At 54.1% G+C, this 19,110-nt stretch overlaps 8 protein-coding genes across 8 annotated transcripts; 5 read left to right on the top strand and 3 right to left on the bottom strand.

Moving 5' to 3' along the window:
• Positions 1 to 4,727: 4,727 nt before the first annotated feature.
• ACO1O0_004067 (Zinc/iron permease) lies at positions 4,728 to 6,222 on the top strand (the record flags this gene model as incomplete). The annotated part of the gene is made up of 2 exons (XM_083193509.1): positions 4,728 to 4,947; positions 5,129 to 6,222. 2 exons carry the CDS (start codon positions 4,728 to 4,730, stop codon positions 6,220 to 6,222), a joined length of 1,314 nt encoding a protein of 437 aa, XP_083050457.1.
• Positions 6,223 to 6,740: 518 nt separating this feature from the next.
• On the top strand, positions 6,741 to 7,558 carry ACO1O0_004066 (hemerythrin domain-containing protein; the record flags this gene model as incomplete). Its single annotated transcript, XM_083193508.1, has 2 exons — positions 6,741 to 7,029; positions 7,089 to 7,558. The coding sequence occupies 2 exons, from the start codon at positions 6,741 to 6,743 to the stop codon at positions 7,556 to 7,558; spliced, it is 759 nt and encodes a 252-aa protein (XP_083050456.1).
• Positions 7,559 to 9,725: 2,167 nt separating this feature from the next.
• ACO1O0_004065 (uncharacterized protein) lies at positions 9,726 to 10,099 on the top strand (the record flags this gene model as incomplete). Its single annotated transcript, XM_083193507.1, has 2 exons — positions 9,726 to 9,802; positions 9,871 to 10,099. The coding sequence occupies 2 exons, from the start codon at positions 9,726 to 9,728 to the stop codon at positions 10,097 to 10,099; spliced, it is 306 nt and encodes a 101-aa protein (XP_083050455.1).
• A 916-nt stretch (positions 10,100 to 11,015) lies between these two features.
• On the top strand, positions 11,016 to 11,601 carry CTR3_2 (Ctr copper transporter family-domain-containing protein; the record flags this gene model as incomplete). The annotated part of the gene is made up of 2 exons (XM_083193506.1): positions 11,016 to 11,436; positions 11,507 to 11,601. 2 exons carry the CDS (start codon positions 11,016 to 11,018, stop codon positions 11,599 to 11,601), a joined length of 516 nt encoding a protein of 171 aa, XP_083050454.1.
• A 981-nt stretch (positions 11,602 to 12,582) lies between these two features.
• On the top strand, positions 12,583 to 13,768 carry ACO1O0_004063 (uncharacterized protein; the record flags this gene model as incomplete). The annotated part of the gene is made up of 3 exons (XM_083193505.1): positions 12,583 to 12,816; positions 12,886 to 13,373; positions 13,426 to 13,768. The coding sequence occupies 3 exons, from the start codon at positions 12,583 to 12,585 to the stop codon at positions 13,766 to 13,768; spliced, it is 1,065 nt and encodes a 354-aa protein (XP_083050453.1).
• A 539-nt stretch (positions 13,769 to 14,307) lies between these two features.
• Positions 14,308 to 16,197, bottom strand: ACO1O0_004062 (transcription factor domain-containing protein; the record flags this gene model as incomplete). The annotated part of the gene is made up of 1 exon (XM_083193504.1): positions 14,308 to 16,197. The coding sequence occupies one exon, from the start codon at positions 16,195 to 16,197 to the stop codon at positions 14,308 to 14,310; it is 1,890 nt and encodes a 629-aa protein (XP_083050452.1).
• Positions 16,198 to 16,831: 634 nt separating this feature from the next.
• ACO1O0_004061 (uncharacterized protein) lies at positions 16,832 to 17,242 on the bottom strand (the record flags this gene model as incomplete). Its single annotated transcript, XM_083193503.1, has 1 exon — positions 16,832 to 17,242. One exon carries the CDS (start codon positions 17,240 to 17,242, stop codon positions 16,832 to 16,834), a length of 411 nt encoding a protein of 136 aa, XP_083050451.1.
• An 87-nt stretch (positions 17,243 to 17,329) lies between these two features.
• ACO1O0_004060 (uncharacterized protein) lies at positions 17,330 to 17,946 on the bottom strand (the record flags this gene model as incomplete). The annotated part of the gene is made up of 2 exons (XM_083193502.1): positions 17,330 to 17,722; positions 17,779 to 17,946. The coding sequence occupies 2 exons, from the start codon at positions 17,944 to 17,946 to the stop codon at positions 17,330 to 17,332; spliced, it is 561 nt and encodes a 186-aa protein (XP_083050450.1).
• Positions 17,947 to 19,110: the final 1,164 nt, after the last annotated feature.

The raw sequence follows: 19,110 nt of genomic DNA, 5'->3' as shown, positions 1-19,110 counted from the left end.
GGAGCGATGATAAATTCAAGGGGCAATGTGTTGGGAAACGGGCCCTCCGCGCGACCGTGACAACTCGCTGGAGCAGTGTCCGGTACGTTCTCTCATCCTCACTGCTGGCTCCAAGGTTGATGCTAAGAGGCGGATATGCAGGGCTTCCGGGGTGCCTTAGATTTGGAGGCAAATGAGCTGTGGGTTGAGACTTCGTACCGAATGGGTTGTGTTGTGTTCCTCCACGTCTTATCGGCTCTGACGTGGGCACAGGAGAGGGAGACGGGCCCCGAGCAATGGCAAGTGATAATGTTCGAGCACTCAATGACATGGAACTTCTGTCTTCACTCGTCACTGTTCTCACAGGCGGCCTGGGCCTCTCATAATCATCTTCTGCAGCTGCCGTAGTCTGTTCCGAGATGAGTTCAAATTCCGTTCCCTCAAGATTAGGTTCAGCATCTTTATTAATTGTGGCAATGTCGTCCTCTTCTGAAATCTCGGGGATCACAGACCGACTAGAATTGAGGACAGTTGAATCTAGACGACATCCCTTCTCGTTTCCTGTACCTATCGCCTCTCTGGCAGGGGAGTCGCTCACCAACCATTAAAACAGAAAAGGAGGGAATGTTCTTGCATAACAGAAGTCGCGACGTTTCTTGTTGCGTGGAACGAAAATCTGGAGCCCTGACTGGCTTTCCCGGTAATGAAGGTCGCTTTGGCCTAACTCATAAAGATATGGCTTGCCGTCCTGGGGCAGTTGCAATTAACAGTGTATTCCGTCGGCGCAGAAAATCTCAACACCTCACAAGATACTGTCAAGATCGTTGATGGAAGTGTTCTTCAATCTTCGGCTTCTGTAGTGGAATGCAACGCTGCGGAATCTTCAGGTCAGAACCCAGACATAGGAATATGGAAGTGTGATAGGTACGACTTATCGGCGTAGCGCATGAGCCTTTGGTCGAATAATGCAATCTGAAGGTGTTACGGGCCGTTCATCAACCCCTGAGATGCTTGAGACCTCTGTCACGTTGCGTGACAAGTACCTGTGATCGAGTCCGAGCCAATCAAGCAGTGTGGGCTGAGTTTGCGAACCTCATCAAAGCTGAAGTTGAGAATCTTGACTTTTGTTTCGAAGTACTCCCCCAAGTGTGTTCTGTAAACATTGGTAAAGTCCGTTGCCGCAGTACACATCTCGACTCGCCTCTTGCCACCGCCAGGAACCTTTACGGGGAATATCCTTGCTTTGCGAAGCTGCTCTAGGTTTGGCGTCATAATCATCCTCAGACGCATCAGTGAGGCCATTCAGGACCCAAAGCTGGTCCTTGATTCTTTTGACCAACGCTGAAGATTGGCTGCCCAAGTGTACAAGGTCATCGTAGACTAGCTGAAGATCAAGGGTGTCAACTCCCAGGAAATCCACGAAGAAATTATAAAGATCCTCGTAATCTCTATCCAAGACTATTTTCCCTTAGATTCTGGTAGCACTAGACCACAGGCAACTTGATATCGTGTGCCAGCTGATGCCTCGCTTTCTGGGACATATATCAGCAATTCGTTTTCAAGTTTGCCCCTGTTTAGCTCCATGTCAGTCATAGCTGAAAGACTGTCATAATTTGCAGCTCACTTGGGCCTTTCCCTATCATCATCTCCTATTTCCAGAACTATGTCACTGAAGTGCTCATAAAGCGTCTCGATCTTGTCAAAATCAACATAAATTTGCTCCCCTGCATTGCCTCAAGTCCTCAAAAATGGTTACTCCACGTGCAATCCGGTATCCCCAGTAGGTCTACACAGATGTGTTTTATGGACGAGGCCTGGTATGAGTCTCCTGAAAGCAGCTTCTGAAACCTTGCCTTTAACGGGTGTCTATATTTGAGGCAAGTTGGAGCATTCCACTGGCGCACTGGACTATTTTAGACAAATCTGATGTTTCCTATGCGGTAACTGGCGGCACCAAGCGTCTCACCCGGGCATAGACGCATATCCAAGCCTTCTAGCTAAAGATGAAGTCGTTGGGTTTATCCGGAATATCCTCTAGATACCAGTGGTGGATGAATTTTAAGTTTGGTCTCCCCTGGGCCTCACTCCCTTCTTCGTCATCTCCTACGAGGTTCTTTGCCCCGAACTCGTGGTCGTCGGGAAGATAAATATTAGTCTGGTGTGGATGGCACATCTCTCGCTTTTCCTCGACCACTAGAATGTTTGCGATGTTTATTGTTGAGGAAGACGCCAGGAGATGTGTCAAGTAGAGGAACTTCAGATGTCTCTAGTTCCGAGCACCGTCTTTTGGAATCGTCATATTTGCTGGTCGTGTCTCTCTAGAATTGTCTTGCGCACAAAGTCCACGTCGGCACTGTGGACCCCAAGGTGCTTGAAGATATCCAACGCTTTGAATTCAGTTCTACAGTGTGACGGATCAAGTTGAGGCCGATTGGCTTTGGGATTAACACTCCTCCGGATTTTGAAAAGCAGACACCGTCATTCACGGCCACCGAGACCCAGGTCCTATCTTGAAGGAGCAACATGGACATTCTCTGTAGTCTCCACTGATGGCTAGGGTTGTGTCGTCCTGTATCAAATGCCCTATTAAGAAGCTCCGCCGCCCTGGTGTGCTAGTTGTCTTCAGTGTTGTCGGATTTGAATCTCGATTCCTTATCCTTTGAGTATGTGGACATCTGCATCGCTGTACTTCCTAGAGAGATACATATCTGGGTTTGGGTCTCCAAATAGAGGTTATCCATGGAAATCAAGAGTAGGTGACGGAATTTGGTAAAGTTCCGAAATAAATTGAAAGGCATTAGGTTCGCTACAGGTTTGTAGTAGAAGCGTACTTTGCAAGCACTTCTCGATTGTTGTAACCAATTGTGACTAGAATTGATCCTACTAGTGCCTATTTCTGTCCGGCAGAAATCTCATCCACATATATAGAAGGGCCGGGTGATTGCAAAACTCTAGTACAGCTTTCATGAAGGCTTCTCCAGTGCCACGAAGGAGGTCGAGATTTCGTCGTGATGTGGTCACAATGCCCTGCCGGTTTTCTTTTGTTACAAAGTCGTCTTGTATCAAGAACTGAAAGAGGGTTAGAGTATTTCTGCAAGATAAAAAGAATTACAAGGGCATACAGAAACCCCAGCGTTCTTCATTGGTAGAAATGCAAAGACATTTTGGGGCTCCTTGATAGGGGTTGAGCCTGGATCCAGCGGAAATGCCAATACCACCTCAGACCGAGCGTATGCCCGGGTTCTTTACTCAAACTCTGAATAGGTACGATTCTCATTTCTTTCAAGATTTCCTGCAGAGACTACCTTTGGTGACTGTCTTGGTCAGGGCGACCTGGCCCGAATCCATCTTCCCCTTGGAAAAAACGGTGGAAGTTTCCTGTCTATCATCGTCGTCAAATATGTCGATTAGGGTCTCCTCTAGGTTTCTTAAGAATAGTAGCAGATTCTCCTGTAGGTCATTGAACTGTTGGCGTATTGTCTGGCGCTGCGAAGCCAACACCTTCCGGCCGCCATCATCGTGCAATAGCAAAGTCATGCGTGTGAGAGATGGGGCTCACCATCCCCTATTCATTGTCCCCGGGTCGGCTTTCGAAATGGAGGGGGAATTATCCGGAATTGATGTGGATCTTCCAGGCTGCCATGAAGACAGACTTGAACCCGATACCCTTCTCGCCGATATACCTCTGCCCTTCTTGATCCGTATTCTTGGAGCTTTTATTAGAAAATCACTATTCGCATATTAAGATCTATAATTCTACCCCGCTCTTTTCCCTCTATTATACCACCCGTAGAACAATAGTACGCGAGAGAACGCATGATAGCTTACGACTATTCGTAGGTTTTCCGGCTTATTAAGGCAATGGCGATAACTGCTGCCAAATGCGCTGGCCCTTTTGGGCCCTTGGTGTTACTAGGTATGGACCTCTGTATCTGGCTCTGTGCGTGCGCCTCCCTACCCGCTATTATGAGTTACACTAGGTATAAAGAGTCCAAGGGAAGTAGGGCTAAAACTAGATCTTAATACTATGCGAACAGTAATTCTCTAATATAAGAATAGTATCCGTACTACTCATTGATAAAGTCAGTCGCAAATATGTCGACTATAGCGCAAGATGTAAGGGTATCGTTACGCATGCGTCGTGGGTTCAAGTTTGCCAGCGACCCTGGCCCGACAGTTGAGACCAACTGTTGCTGCCCACCAACAAACCCGATGCGTCCCGTCTTACGCACGGACTACAAGGGAGGCATACATAGTGGGTATAGCACTTGAGGTACCTATGCGCACCTCTCTCGGTACTCGGAGGATATAGACGAGGGTTCCTACAGATGGGGTAGCCAATGGAACAGCTCGAATAAATCCCCTAATGTACCCCCTAATGTATTCCATATGGTTTATTCAGAGCTCAATCATTTAATAAGCCTTTCCAATGGATTATGCAAGGGCGTTGAAGTCTTCATTAATCCTATGAGACAAGCTGTCGCCTTGCAAGAGATAGCCGACGTTTAGGCGGGACCCCTGAAACCAGCTCAAACATGCGCGTCAAATGGGCATGACGTTGCCCTTGTACGCTAAGAATTATCTACGGGGGCCCGCCCGATTATGCCTTGCTGGCACCTTGAGTGCTCCCCCAACGGGCTCAACCGCCACGACTCTCAACCTTCCAACATGTCCACCCTGTCGCCATGAATTTGCCAGTATCATTATAATTGCGGATCTGGGAACACGCCGATCCAGAAGTGCCCGTCATGGACGGCTTGATAAACACGGCCAGAGGTACTGAGCTTATGAGTCCCTCCCTGTTCGCCGCCTCTACCCCAGAAATGCTAACCGGGCGTCCCGACACAGCCGCCGTTGCAGACGATGTCTCGTGGGCAACAATACCGACGAACATTCTCCTCGCGGAACTCAAGCGGCGGCAAGATGATGGCCAAGACCAGAAGCCCGAGTGCGGCTCGAGAGAGCGCGGTTGGTACGACACGGCAGCCCACGTCTTTGCCCTCTTCCTCATCCTAGTATTGAGCACGCTAAGTACGAGCACCGCTATCCAGAAAGCCGTAGCGCTCCAATCGCTTACATAAAAATGTTGTTTCAGGTTGCGGACTCCCCCTACTATCGCGACGAGCCACGAGCGGACACAAGCAAAAAGCCATCATATTCTACTGCCAGCATGTCGGGACCGGCGTCCTCATGGCGACGGCATTCGTCCACCTGCTCCCGATGGCATTCGACTCGCTGACGGACCCCTGCCTCCCGAACTTCTTCAACAAGGGCTACAGGCCTCTCCCGGGGTTTATAGCCATGATATCGGCCATTATAGTCGTCGGTGTCGAGTCGTACCTGACAGCCCGTGGCGCGGGGCACTCGCACTCGCACGCGCACGATCTTTGGGACGAGAGCGACGACGGCGAGGGCACGTCGCAGATTCCGTTGCAGGAAAGGAGCGGCTTGTCTCAAAGCCGGGGTGGCGGTCACCGTCCTGTCAATCTATCATTGGGCGACGACGAGGCTGCACAGGGTCTGGTTGCCGGCGTGTCGCCCTTACCCGAGTCCACCCCGACCAGGCACGGGGATGGACAGAAGCTGGAGCAAGATGAGGACTTTAACGACGGGGACTCAGACCTCGACTTTGAGACGGCCGAACTACACCAGGCCTCGTCGGCGGATAGGCGCGATAACCAGTACGCGTCGCTCCATGGTAGCTCGTACCCCAAGGAGCCTCAGACGCCAAACACACAGACCCCCGAGGATTATAAGCGACAAATGCTCCAGTGCCTTCTCCTGGAGGCCGGTATTCTTTTCCACAGCGTGTTCATCGGCATGGCGATCTCCGTTGCCACCGGCCCCGCATTTGTGGTCTTCCTGATTGCCATCAGCTTCCACCAGTCGTTCGAGGGCCTCGCCCTAGGGAGCCGCATCGCCGCCATCCAGTTCCCGAGAAAATCTCTCCGTCCGTGGCTGATGGTGCTCGCCTACGGCCTGACGACACCGATCGGTCAGGCGATCGGACTGATTGTGCACCGAATGTACGACCCGCAGAGCATGGGCGGCCTTCTTGTGGTCGGGTTCATGAATGCCATCTCGTCTGGCCTGCTGCTGTATGCTGGGCTGGTGCAGCTGCTGGCGGAGGATTTCCTGACGGAGAAGAGCTACAAGATACTCAAGGGCAAGAAGCGCCTAAGAGCGTACCTTGCCGTGTCTGCTGGCGCGCTGATGATGGCTATTGTGGGAGCATTCGCCTAATAGAGTAATTTTGCATTGTTTGGGTCAGAAATGGCGTTCAGAGAGGTTACGGGTGCGCAACAGTTCATGCTTGGGTCTTGAGCGGTCTCCAACTTGAGACATATCCATAGAGCAAAGTTTCAACTGCGGATGCTAGGGGATCACCACCCTCGAGATTGCCATGAATTTTAGAAACGAGGTTTCAATGGTTCTTGTCCAAGGCGTGTTGTGGCTTCCATCTTCAGGGCATCTGCGATCAATGTTCTCGACCCTTGTATTGTTGTGGTTTGTGACCAATCGCACTGTGGTATTTACTCAGCACGTCTGTCTTGGTCAGATTATCACACCACTTCATCAACATACACACTCAGATTGCAACTCGCTTCTTGAGAAAAACCCCATCATCATTTATGGCGCTACTCAGGGCCGCGGTCTTGCTTCTCATCCAGACCCTCGTCTTTTCGCTGTGGATAAATCGCTCCCCGTTAACGATGACCACCACTCCCCCCTCAAGTTCCAGGCCATGGGCCGACGGACCCATGGGGCTCATCACCACACCTCAATTCGAGACGAAAAAGACGGACCTCTTCACCACGGGCGCAACCCACATGTGCCTCCTGCACAACTCCATCATCCGCGGCTTCAACTCCATCTATCTCCAGGCGCCCCACGTCCAAGAGGCCGACAAGGCCGACTTTGTGGGCTATGCGCGGACGTGGTTCCGCTTCGTAAAGTCGCACCACGACGACGAGGAGGCCAACCTGTTCCCCAAGGTCGAAGAGGTCCTCGACGACAAGGACATCTGGGCCGAGACCCACAAGGAGCACGGTATGCCCCCTCATTCACCTATCCCCAGGACCAACCGCCATTGCTGACAATCCAAAAAGAATCGTTCCTCGCCGGCCTTGTCGAGTTTGACGCCTACCTGGGCGGCCTGGCCTCCCCCTCGGCCCTATCTGGCACGGAGCTCACCCGCATCATGGACTCGTTCCGGGCGCCCTTTGAGCAGCACTTCCACCACGAGATCGCCGTCATCGCCGCGCTGTCGGCGCACCCCAGGGCCCCCGCGGAGGGCTCCCCCGAGGCGGCGGCGGCGTCGGCCGTCTTCAAGCGCTGGGGCAAGGCGACGGTGACCAAGGCGGGCGTCGCCGACGTGGTGCCCTTCTTCCTGCTCAACCTGGACCGCACCGTCGAGGGCGGCTTGTGGGCCACCTGGCCGCCCATGCCGGCGCCCGTCAAGTGGGGGCTCGTCAACATTGCGGGCGCCTGGCACGGGCGGCTGTGGAAGTTTGCGAGCTGTGATACCCAGGGGCAGCCGAGGGAGCTGTATGCGCTGGGGGGAGAGGCCAAGGCCTAGGGCATGTTCTTGTTTATGATGGTTCAATGTTTGGGTATTTGTCGTAGACCGACCATCTGGATTGCTTTCATCGAATTCACGCATTTCCTGTTGTATACCAAACCTCAGCGGTGACTGGGGGTACATGTTTGCATCTACGATGCGGCCTGCCAACAACTGGCGTGCAAACGGCTGGGAGTGACTAGTAGTCTTATCCCTTAGCTTTGCCATGGCATGGAAGCTGAAGGGCAATGCTAGAAATACAATACGCAGCCGCGTGATAAATAACGAGTGCTCCCAGTATCTTGTCCTCTGCACAGTAGACTCCGCACTAGACAACACGCACCACTGAGGATCCAGGCCCAGCTACCACTCAAAGACATTTGTCCGAAGGCATCCCGCACCTCCCTCAACATTTCCCACGAGACCCACTACCTGACACAAGTCCGAAGCTACCATGAGGTCCATGCTCTGCAAAGAATCCAGAGGGGGACAAGAGAGAAAATGCCAGGAGTAGGAAGACAAATATGACCGAGAAAGGCAAAGATCCAAGCAGGGATAAGAAGATGGACAGCAGAAGAACAGAGAATGACAAGGAAGGAAACAACAAGAAACGTAGGCACCAAAGGCCCTTCAAGAAGGAGTGGCGAACAGAATGTCCCTTTTGCCGCTTCTACCGTGCTACCAGGCCTAGGCGGATGGGGATGAGAGGTCGACGAGGTGCTCCCGTCAATCACAGCAGCATGTAAGTAGATGGTGATGGAGAAAGGTAGACTTTAATAAACATGATGGAGAGCTCTGGGAATAACGCGGACCGATGAACAATTTGATTGACTGCCGACATGGTATCCAGCTCTCTTTGCACTGGCTCGCCGTGACTGTGTGAGAGACGCAGAGTCTTCCCATCCGCCCCTCGTCTCCCCCTCCAATGTGAATCCCGACAAATTCAAGTAACACAGGGCTAATGATAGTTTTCCAAGGGCGTCACGGTGTAAGCGACCCCGTGTAGATGATTCACATATCCTAGTGATGACGGTATTCCCAGATCCCACGAGTATTTAATCGAAGTACCTCGAAGTTTACTCAGTCTACCGACCTGAAGTTTGAACCTCGAGAAATTTTGTGTGCTGAATTAAAAAAGAAGGTGTATCTATAAGAACTGGAGTTTTGTAGTAGCGATTTCTTGCCAGTTGTTATATCAGGGCACCCAAAATAACCACCAAGGGCTGCTTCGAATCCAAGCCGCCTAGGAACAAGCACCACCATCACACTCGTCCCGATCACGTAGGGAGGTTTGGCACTTTGTGTACCCTCAATGTTGACTGACGTCTCCAGCAGACACCATGACCGGCATCATGGAGGGGGTCGAGGTAACTTCCCCGGTGGTACCGGTGGGACTTGTTAACTGACAAACCCGGCAACAGCCCACACCATCGTGATCGGGACAGAGAGAGAACACGCGAGAGTAAAAGAGAGCGACGTGAGCAGCGTCTTCTGACCGACCACGAGCACTGGTCCGATGAACGGGGAATGGCCTTGGTCCACGTTCCCCGGGCTGCTGTTGAGGATGATGATTCTTAGTCCGGGGACAGTGAAGGAGAGTCTGATAGGCAGTTGTGACTTTTGGATCAGGTTTCAAGGCAGAGGGAGTATTGCTATGGAGGACTTGATGGAGTGATATGGGGGAAGGCGACAGCTGAGGGACTGAAAACAAGGATGTCTAGCATTAGATGAGGCCATCGTCTCTTGGAATACTACGTCCCGAGAGCCTGAATGATGGTGAGAAACTTTTCATTTTGCCAGGGTAGCCGCAGAAAATACATGAGTAGCTGCTTCTCTATTTCGTCATGTGCCCATTTGTCAGTGATTCAGGAATTCTTCTCCATAGCCCTGGCCTCTTCTGGAGACATCCAAGTATAACTAGTCATCTGCCAGGCCAGAGATGACGACCAAAATTTGGGAACCACGGTGCGTTGTTGATGGTTTGTACACATCTAACTGACGTGGTCAGCAGTCTTCGTGTTTGACACGGGCCATTGCTGCCAGTCAGTCACGGCCGGCATGCTCTTATTTTATGAGCATCGTACGGTCCACAGCAACCTGGTTTACTAAATTTTTTTCTTCTTCTTCCATCCTTTTACCTGAAGACCTGTCGGTGACCTCAACGGCAAGCAACGACTCGGAAACCATGGGCTGCTTTCCATCCAAGAAAAAGGCGACGGAGGAGGAGCCAGTGGCCCCCCCGGCCGAGCCCCCATTCCTGCCGTACGACCTCCAGCTCACAAGATTTCACGGCCGTGAAGATCATTAAAATGTGCTCACACTCTCTCCAGTACGCGCGACGATGACGACGACGAGGAAAACCACGGAACCTCGACGATGACGCCCGCCGAGTCTGGGCCTGCACCTGCGCACCACAATATCGGCACCGCCTTGACGAGCACGCCGGAGATGCCCGGCTACTTCGACAGCTCGGGGTCCCCCGATGGCCCCGCTGACCACTCGTCGGTGCCCCAGGTATCCCATGAGCCGCCCCGGGTCAGGGATTTTGCACAGTTCTAACCCTGATTTTTGCGGAGGGACGTAGGGACCAGAGGCGACGATTGCAAAAGGGACGAGTGAGGCTGTAGAGGCCACCAAGCGGGGAAAGGGCAAGAAGTCGAGGTCTAGCTCAAGCTCCAGCTCCAGCACCAGCTCGTCTTCGAAATCGAAGGGGCACTGATGGGTGCCACCGGTGGGTGGGTGAGGGATGTAATGGGTACTGCTGACTGGGTCGGGCAGGCGCAGTAATGGGAGGGCTTAATGGCACGGAATAATACATTGCCTTTCTTCTTTTGGTTTGTTACCTTTATTGTATGCGTGGCTCCTTGGGTGAATGACCACGGGGCTTTTTCAATGAGAACCCTTTGGATATCTATGACGTCGATCGACACCGGTCACCAACGCCGGAGAGTGGAGACGGAGGGCCGATGGCAAAATTGCCTGTTTGGGCAATTCGCTCCGCCGAGACTCCGCCCAAGCACCGAGCAGCGAACGGACCTTATGGGGCCGATAAGAATGGATTGATGGGTAGATGGACGTCGAAAATAATACCCATAATTCACCGTCGATCAGCAGCACAACGAACCCGCCGTCCACGATCCGACCCCACTGCCAGTCTGCTATGGTGGACTTGATGGTGGATGATGAGAGGGTGGCTGTTGTGGCTGCGACGCCCTCACAGCAACCACCAAAGCCGGACCAACGAAATTCAGGAACAATAAATATCTTTGATACATGGCCTATCTATTCCTCGTCTGCTGACTACTCCCTTGGTTTATCTTGGATCCCTTCATCTGCAGACGCTGATCTCTTAACGGACTCCGAGTCTCACGCAGCATCGCTCTGAGGAGTCACCTCGTCTACCGTGGACCCTTTGTTTCTCGTGAGTGAAAAGCAACCCCAGAACATCACCTCCGCCGCTGCCTCCGAAACAATCATGAGCTGCCACGGGGGCGTAGCAGGGAGCGGTGGGAGCGCCGCGACCGCCGCCGGGTGCAAAATCTCCATGCTGCTCAACTACGACACCATCGACGCGTGCTTCATAACCGCCGACTGGAAGATCACCTCGTCCGGCATGTTCGCCGCCATGTGCCTGTTCGCCTTTCTGCTGGCCACGATGATCGAGATGATGGGCCGGCTTGCCAGGGACTACGACAGGCGCATCGCCAAAAAGTATGTCGACCGGCTCGCGGCTGCCGAGCGCAGGGGCGGAGAGAACGCGACGGTCACCACGGCCGGTGCCCCGGCTCAGATACTAGTAGAGATCCCGCCGTTCTGTCCTCATATCGGGCAGCTGGCCATGCGTGCCATTCTGCACGCGACGCAGTTCACCGTTGCCTATTTTGTTATGCTTCTCGGTATGTGCAGCATCTGTGGGGGGAGACCTCCCCCCTTTCTGGGAGTGCTCGCTAACGTCAACCTTTCCAGCTATGTACTACAACGTCTATATCCTCGTCAGCATCTTCCTCGGGGTCCTGCTGGGCTCTTTTGCCTTCCAGGAAAGGCTTTTGGAAATTGCGTGAGCCCAGCCTAGACCTATCCGAGAGATAGAAGAGGAAGGGGGAAAAGAGGATTGAGCTGGTTTGGACAGACACGGTGGCACCAGCGAGAATACAGAGCCTGCGGTGTGCTGTGGCTAGGATGGAGAGCCAACGTGCTGGTTGCTCACATATAATAGTAGTAGTAATAATAATGGTGCAACTTGGGACCGATAGACCAGGTTCAGTTAGAATCTGACAATGATACGTTCGATGAACTTCCACACAGAGGATTGATGACCCGATGCTGGACAGGCGACATATATACTCGTCGGGTATACCCATCCCCGCTTCAGCCCTTTCTCTCTACCGTGGTGAGCTCGACTCTCTGCACCAGTGCATGCTTCCCCCCCCTCTCTCCCTGGGCACATCCCTCAGCATCTTCCATCATTTTCCTCTTGACCCAATTCACCCCTTCTGTACAAATACTCCGTACCATGTTACCATGTGGCGTGTGGTTGGCTCTGCGACCGCTCGGAAGTCGACGCTCCGTGCGATTGGTGCGCCAGGGGACGCTCGATGATTTCTGCATCCACGCTGCAGGTTTCCCCGGATTCGTGCCAAGAAGGGCCTCAAATTCAAAGGAGGGCTAAGGGCCCCCCCTACTGGCGTCCCCAAATGTGGGAAGCCGTCCAGCCGATCCCCCTTGATCCCTGCCTCGTCGCCAGCCAACTGGTTCACCGTTCGGTCCGTCGACTAATTATTATGAGCACTGTCGAAATTTGGCTGAAAACCAAAATACAGGGAGGGCCCTGCTGCAATGGGTGCGCCTGAGTATACTCGTATTAAAACGAGCGACATCGAGCAAATCCTCATTCCTCCACTCTGGCCCCCTCCCCTCACCTCCCCCCCCTTCTCCCCACAACAGCGTTCGACGAACAGTCACATACTGTTATCACTTTGTGGTCTCACCCATGGTTGCCCTCGCCCCGTCTGGCTGCTGCTGCGAGGACCACGCGCACCGCCATGCCCATCTATTTTGAGCAGTGCTGGTCCATCCTCAGCTCCATCGGCATCGGCAATGTGCTCTTTGGCGGAACCGTCCTGGGCATCACCGGCCTGAGCGCCTCGACCCTCATCCCCATCGTCGTGTCCGCTGCGGGAGCCGTCGCCAACGGCCTGTGCTACTATGTCTACTACGAGAACCCGCCTGCGGCCAATGCCACGGCTGCGTCTGTCGGCGCCGACATCATGTGGCTGGTGAGTCTTGGGGATAGTACTGTCATGATGGAGCACCTGTAATGATGATGGGCCCCCCCCTCCCCACAGATCCAAGAGGCCGGCATCTCCTTCTACAGCTACATCATCCTCGAGCACATCCTCAACGGCCGCCAGCGCGCCGTCTTCCGTGGCCTGTTCTGGAGCCTCATGGCCGTCGTCCTGGTCATGCGCATCCTCATTCTGGTCATGCGCTTGCGCGCCTTTGCCAACCCGGACTCGGACGGCCAGTTCGTCATCAACGGCCTGCATGCCGGCTACTTCGTGTCCATCGCTGCCGTCGAGTGCGTCAGCGCCTACTTCCTGCTGCGAAAGTTCATGTCGGCCAAGAAGCTGTCCAGCCAGGCCGACCTCGGCACCCGCCTGTTCCAGCACCTCATGCGCAGCACCGAGATCCGCCTAGCTACACTGGCCCTCATCGGTGTCACGCGCGCCGTCACCTACTTCTTCCAGAACTCACCCCAGAGGGCCACGGGCACCCCGAGCCAGATCGACCGCTTCGTCTACACTCTCGAGTGCCTGTTCCCCATCATGCTATAGTAGGTTCTTCTTCTTCTCCCCCTGAGTCTCTGATCCCTGACAGCCCCCCAGCATCGATATCCTCGCCTCCAAAATCACCTACACCCGCCACACACAGGACGTGTCCCTCCCCTACATCACGAGCCACACCCACGGCTCCCCCAAGGGCGAGCGTTTCTTCAGCGTCTCGCGCCAGCCCGAGTCGGCCTGGTACGAGGAGATTGGCGCCCGCGTTGAGGACGGCGAGGACACGCGCGACGTCGACGGCATCATCACCTCGCGGCCCCCGAGGCGCGGTAGGGGCGGGCAGTGGCAGCAGTCGCCGTCGTCCCAGCATGGGGGGGCCCATGTGACGAAGCCCCCGCAGGCGCGAGGGCAGGGGATTGTGAAGACGGTCGAAGTGACGGTCGAGTAGTAGTATGCGTTTTGCCTTTCCTGCATATCATCATATGAGCGTGGCGTTTCGGATTGGGTATCGGATTCATCTGGCCAACTTACTTACATATGTATCTTTATGATGTAATAAGGATATAATTCCCCTGCTGCGTCTGACTTGCGGTACTTAAGGGCCTTGATGAACAGCCCGACTGGGATCAAACTGCCGGGCATACCATATCAAAGTCTTCGATAGACAAAACCCTGGCTATGTGGCCGTTGAAGCGATTTCCGTCGCAGATATAATACCTTCTCCCGTAGTGCCAGAGAAGTACAGGATCACCCGTGGTTCCGCAGCTATGCTACTAAGTTCCTATAAATACCCAAATATTTGTCTCGGTGGCTCAATAACGTTGGCTGTTATTCCTCCATATATCCGCCTGGAATGCCAAACGTGAAGTTCTCTCAAAAACAAATGTGAGTGTACATAGAGCCATACAGAGATCGCCAGCAAAAGAAAATAATAGCCAGATATACGTGTCCAGAAAAAAAATGAAGAAGAAAAGGGCCAAAGTACCATTAAATCAACAACGTCGCGTGCCCTAGTATCCGGAGACACTTGGCCACGTCCCACGTCTCGTCAATCTGATCTCGCCGGGACCACACCTTCTCCATGATTTCCGAGGCGTCCTTGACAGTGCCAAACACCCGGAGCGGCCCTAGCCTGTTCACCATGTGGCGGTACTTGTCCTCGTCCTCGGGAGGCGAGAGGCAGCCAGCCACGCAGAACGGAAAGACCATTCCGCGCAAGCAGGTCCCCCGGGGAAGACCGACGAACAACTCAGTTAAGGCCGTCACAGATTTTTTTATGCTCTCATGCTCCGGTTGCCACCCAAAGATGATGGTGTACAGGTAGACTATCACACCATGCAGCCAAATCCTGTTATACAAGGCCTCCGCCGGCTGCAGTTCCTTGATGCCGTGGTCTCTCGGGACCCGCAGCTCCGTGAGCGGATCCTCTACAATCCAGGCAATCCTTTCTATGGCGCGAGGATCCATTACGTCCGTCCGGGAATCGAGGACTTCCAGGCTGGTTTGTAGACCATCTACCAGAATCTGGCTCCGGGACAGCAGGTCGGCCGTCTGGAACGTGCCGGCCTTGATGCTGTCCTTTTTCCACGCGGCGAGGGTGGCAACATTGCCAATCATCTGGATGATCCAGTTGTGCAGGCCGACAAAGTTATTCATAAACAGTGGGCCTGCTTCCTGCGTATGCGAGCCGCAGTCGTCGGAGTAGCACCCGGGGATGAGGTCATCTTGGTACTCACGGAGGCGTGGCTGGCGCTCGAGGGAGATGCTCGACATGACGTCCATGTTGAAGAGATTGGCGGTGAAGAAGCGGAGAGCGGCCTGTTTCGTGCTCCACGGCCGCTTGAGCCCCATCGACGGCGGCGGCCAGCGCGCCGTGTACAGTCGTTCCAGCGTCTCGGCCCACCGGTCAGGTTTGGGGAGGATCTGAAAGAAGAGGGCAATGGCAGCGTCGAGGTGGACCTTCCAATTATCGCCGTTGCTTGTGGTCACCTCGAACACGACCATCTGAGCAATGCCCTGCATGACGATCAGCTGCTCTTCGATGTTGGAGCCGTCTTGGCTGTTGTTGATCCGGAGCATCTCCTTCTGTAGCTCACGAAGGCCCAGCTCCAGCTCGTGCTGCAGCTTGCGGGCCATTCGAGTCATGCATTCCTCGTGCTCCTCGTCGTCGCTAGAGAGAAGGACGCCAAAGAAGTAGGCAGCAAGGGATATGGCCGTGTAGTAGACGGACTTATTGCTCTGCAGGATGTCGAGGACCCAACCACGCCCGCCACTGAGGACGGGCGGGCGGTAGAAGGGGAAGAGGTAGGGGAAGATGTAGTCGAGATAGATCATGATGAAGTGGACATCGGCTTCATGGGCGCCGTCATGTTCGTCTTCCCATTCTCCCTGGTGCTCGAGCAAGCTGCTGGTCCACGGGATCTGAGGGGAAACCTGAGGAGGGATCCGGGGCGAGGCGCCGCTCGTCCGGCTCGACGGGGGCGTCGAGCCACTCTCATTCCCCGATGTTTGCGACGAAGGATCCGTGTCTATCTCGGCACGACTGGCGCCATCGGTGGTAGAAGGCTTGTCGGAGTCTTTGGCCCCCAGACGGACGACACGCGTGCCCGACTCGAGCATCTCCATGTACCTGCGGTCGCGGCGCTGGCTGGCCTGTTTCTTGACCTGAGCCTTGATGCTGGTGGCCATGTCCTTCTGGCGGGCGCCCCCATCCATCCACACGGGTTTCTCATCTTCAAAGTGGCAGGTGATCTCAAGGGCGCTGCAGGCGTCGCACACAGGGCGGCGCTCGTCGCACTTCTTGCGGCGCAGGCGGCAGGTCCAGCAGCCCGCGTTGGACCGTACCTTGGCCGACATGAAGCCCCGGAGCATCGACATGCTGGCGGGTGCAAGGATTTCGGTCAGAACGGCGAGTGGGTGAGTTAGCTAGATGAAAGGTCGATGTTGGCCTTGGCTGCTAATGGCCAATCGTAGACTTTAATTTGTCAGCGGATCTCCTGTGGAAGGAACAGCCAAACTATTTCGCCAAGGTGGAAGGTGGTGACAGAAAAGGGGACTCGACTCGGCGGATATAAGTGACTTCAAATCATGCCTAAAATTTTAGTCATATTCACGACTACCAAAAACAAAATACATTTTCTACTGAAGACAAACATAATCTGTAGAGGATACATTTTATTTCAGTAAAACTCCCAATACATAGCACGACACCGAAGCTCTTTCACAACCACCATGGTTCTTAAGGATTTTGAGTGACTATCTTTTTCTGTCGCCACTGAAGCCCAGGCAGCGACTGACTCGTCTACGTCCGCCTCTGCTTCAGGTTAACACAGCATGCAAGCATTATCAAATAACTGTACCCAAAGTCAAATTCTCTTTTTCTTATTCAAAAAATTACAGACGTTAACCCTGAAAAGACGCATTACCGATTCCCAAGAGAAAAACAAAATCAGTCCCATTATTACATCCATCCAGGTGAGCAGAGCCCCAGAAAAACAACCATTCAATCCATTCAACCCCTTCGAGACCCGTTCGCAAACAGCGTCTGCCTCTTCTCCAGAAGTCCGAGATCCCACCACCCTTCAATGCGCTCCATGATAGTCCTGCGCTTCGACCGGGCCCGCGCAAGCAGCGGGCTCAGCGGGCTCAGCGGGCTCCTGGCCGGCGGTGTGAGTAAACCTTTGGACACAGGGTCCGGCGTCGGCACAACAATCTGGGGCAGCTGGGCGAGCGGGAGGGCTTGACCCTGACGCACACTAGGCTTCTTCTCCAGTACAGTCGCCATGGGGGGCAAATGGGGCCGCGACAGCTTGGGCAGCGGCAGCGGCACGTTGAGGTCGAGGCCATCCGGGTCGTGCCGCGAGAACGATGAACCTTGAGACTCCAACTTGCGCTCCTCATCCTGGGGACCTGCCACGGCCATGGTCCCCAGGCTCCGGCCCTTACGTAGAACGTTGGGCCCGCTGGTCGGTAGCGGCGGCGCCCTCTCCAGACCCCCACGGCCGCACCTTCACGCAATGGACTTGGGGGCTGAACCCTTAGCTTGGCGCCAGAGGCAGGCGGAGACGATGGTGCTGAAGGCGAAGAGAATGCACAAGGCGGTGGTGAGGCCCCAGGTGGCCTTGACCTCGAAGCAGGCCGTCTTGTCCGGGTCGACCCACTCGAATACGTTGCTCTTGGTGTTCTTGACATTGTGGAAGAGCGAGTTGATAAAGTTGGCCGTATTGCCGCTGGTGGGGTACGACTGGCACTTGAGGTAGCTGACAGGCTTGCCGACGAGGACAGCCACGACAATGACCATGATGAGGACGAGGGCATCGGCGCCGGTGCCGATAAGCATGGGCAGCATCGAGTCCCAGTACAAGATGTAGTTGATGGCAATGTAGATGGTGGCCAGGCAAGACTATTCGAAGGTCAGCGCTGGTCTCATAGAGGTCAAAGTTCGCAACAAAAACTGACCACAACCAGAGTCCCAACCAGGGGAGACGGAGCGACATAGCCAGCATCGACAGTCTCACTGACAAAGTTGGCAGAGAGACCAATGACGGAAAGGAGAGCAATGCCCTGCATGACACGCATCGCCGTAAACGTCAGGCCCAAGGCACCGTTTTGCGGAGCTGAACCCATCTTGGCGAGTGAAACGGGAGTGATGAGCGAGAGTCTCGGTCGCGAGGAGCGTTTAGCCGTGCGCAGCGGGAAGCGTTTCGTGTGGAAAGGCAAAGACGCCGTGGAGGACGTCGGGGAGGAAATCTTGATGACGGGTCCGCCTTAAGTAAGGCGAGTTGGACGGGGACAAGGAAGACGAGGGGGAAGTACAAAGGCCCGTTTTTGTCGTCGCCGAAAGTAGAGAATGGATGGAAATCTGGAGGATGGAGTGCAAAGAAAAGACAGCTGATGATGCAATCAAGGAAAATGAGAGAGACCAAGACCCAGACCCGGAGAGAGAAAGGACAAAGGAAAAAAGGAAAATGAGAAAAAGACAAAGATAAGGAAATAGATGTTGTGTCTAGAGTATCTTCTTTTTTGAAGAAAGAGAGAGAGGGGAGAAGGGAGAGCATGTGCCGATCTCTCGTCTTTATACACCTCGTAGTTCTTTGCTTGTTGACCCTTGGGTGGTGATTGTCCTCAGTCCATCCCGGCGGGTTCCAAATACAGCAACGGCGTCAATGGCAACGGCCATTTGCCTTCTAGACGCGGTGTTTCAGGATCCATACTGCTTCCCCGTCAACGCATCAAGGATGTCGCCTTGTTGAGGATAGCTTGGCAGGCAACCGATGCCAATGTCTTGGATGAAGGTTAAGTTCACGGTTCGGCATTGCGATACGTTAGGACAAGAAGGCACTAGCCTGTCTTGCTAGGCGCCCAGCTGCCCAATCATGATTGAATCCCCAGTCAACGCTGGAGGTCCACTTTCCAGGTCCACCTGACATGTCATTGGCTCAGGCGCTAAACATGTTAACTTCAAATCGAAGGTAGCCGCGCAGCTGGAGCCGGCCAATGCTTGGGACCGCGAAAACAGATCGATTGGCCGGTAGCGTGCAAGATGCATGCATGGAAGCATTGACATGATGAGGCTGAGATGCTTGAAAGGCGGTCGCAGATGTGGTAAAATGAAAGGCGGGAGTCTGGACGCTGACTAGACGCTGCACCTTTGTCTGACGCGACGGTGACGCCGCCGCAACCTGCTGCACGCCCGGACCGACACCTTGGTACTTCGACACCCAGACCATAGCAGAGCATCAAGCTGTGCTGCCACAGTCCAGTGGCCGGTTGCTGCCGGTTGCTGCCAGT

Source organism: Amphichorda felina, assembly GCF_050947745.1.
Source record: "Amphichorda felina strain 45539 chromosome Unknown scaffold_4, whole genome shotgun sequence".
NCBI classification, from domain to species: Eukaryota; Fungi; Ascomycota; class Sordariomycetes; order Hypocreales; family Bionectriaceae; genus Amphichorda; species Amphichorda felina.
The sequence above is the reverse complement of the archived record's forward strand: the minus strand, read 5'-3'. Positions and strand labels throughout refer to the sequence as shown.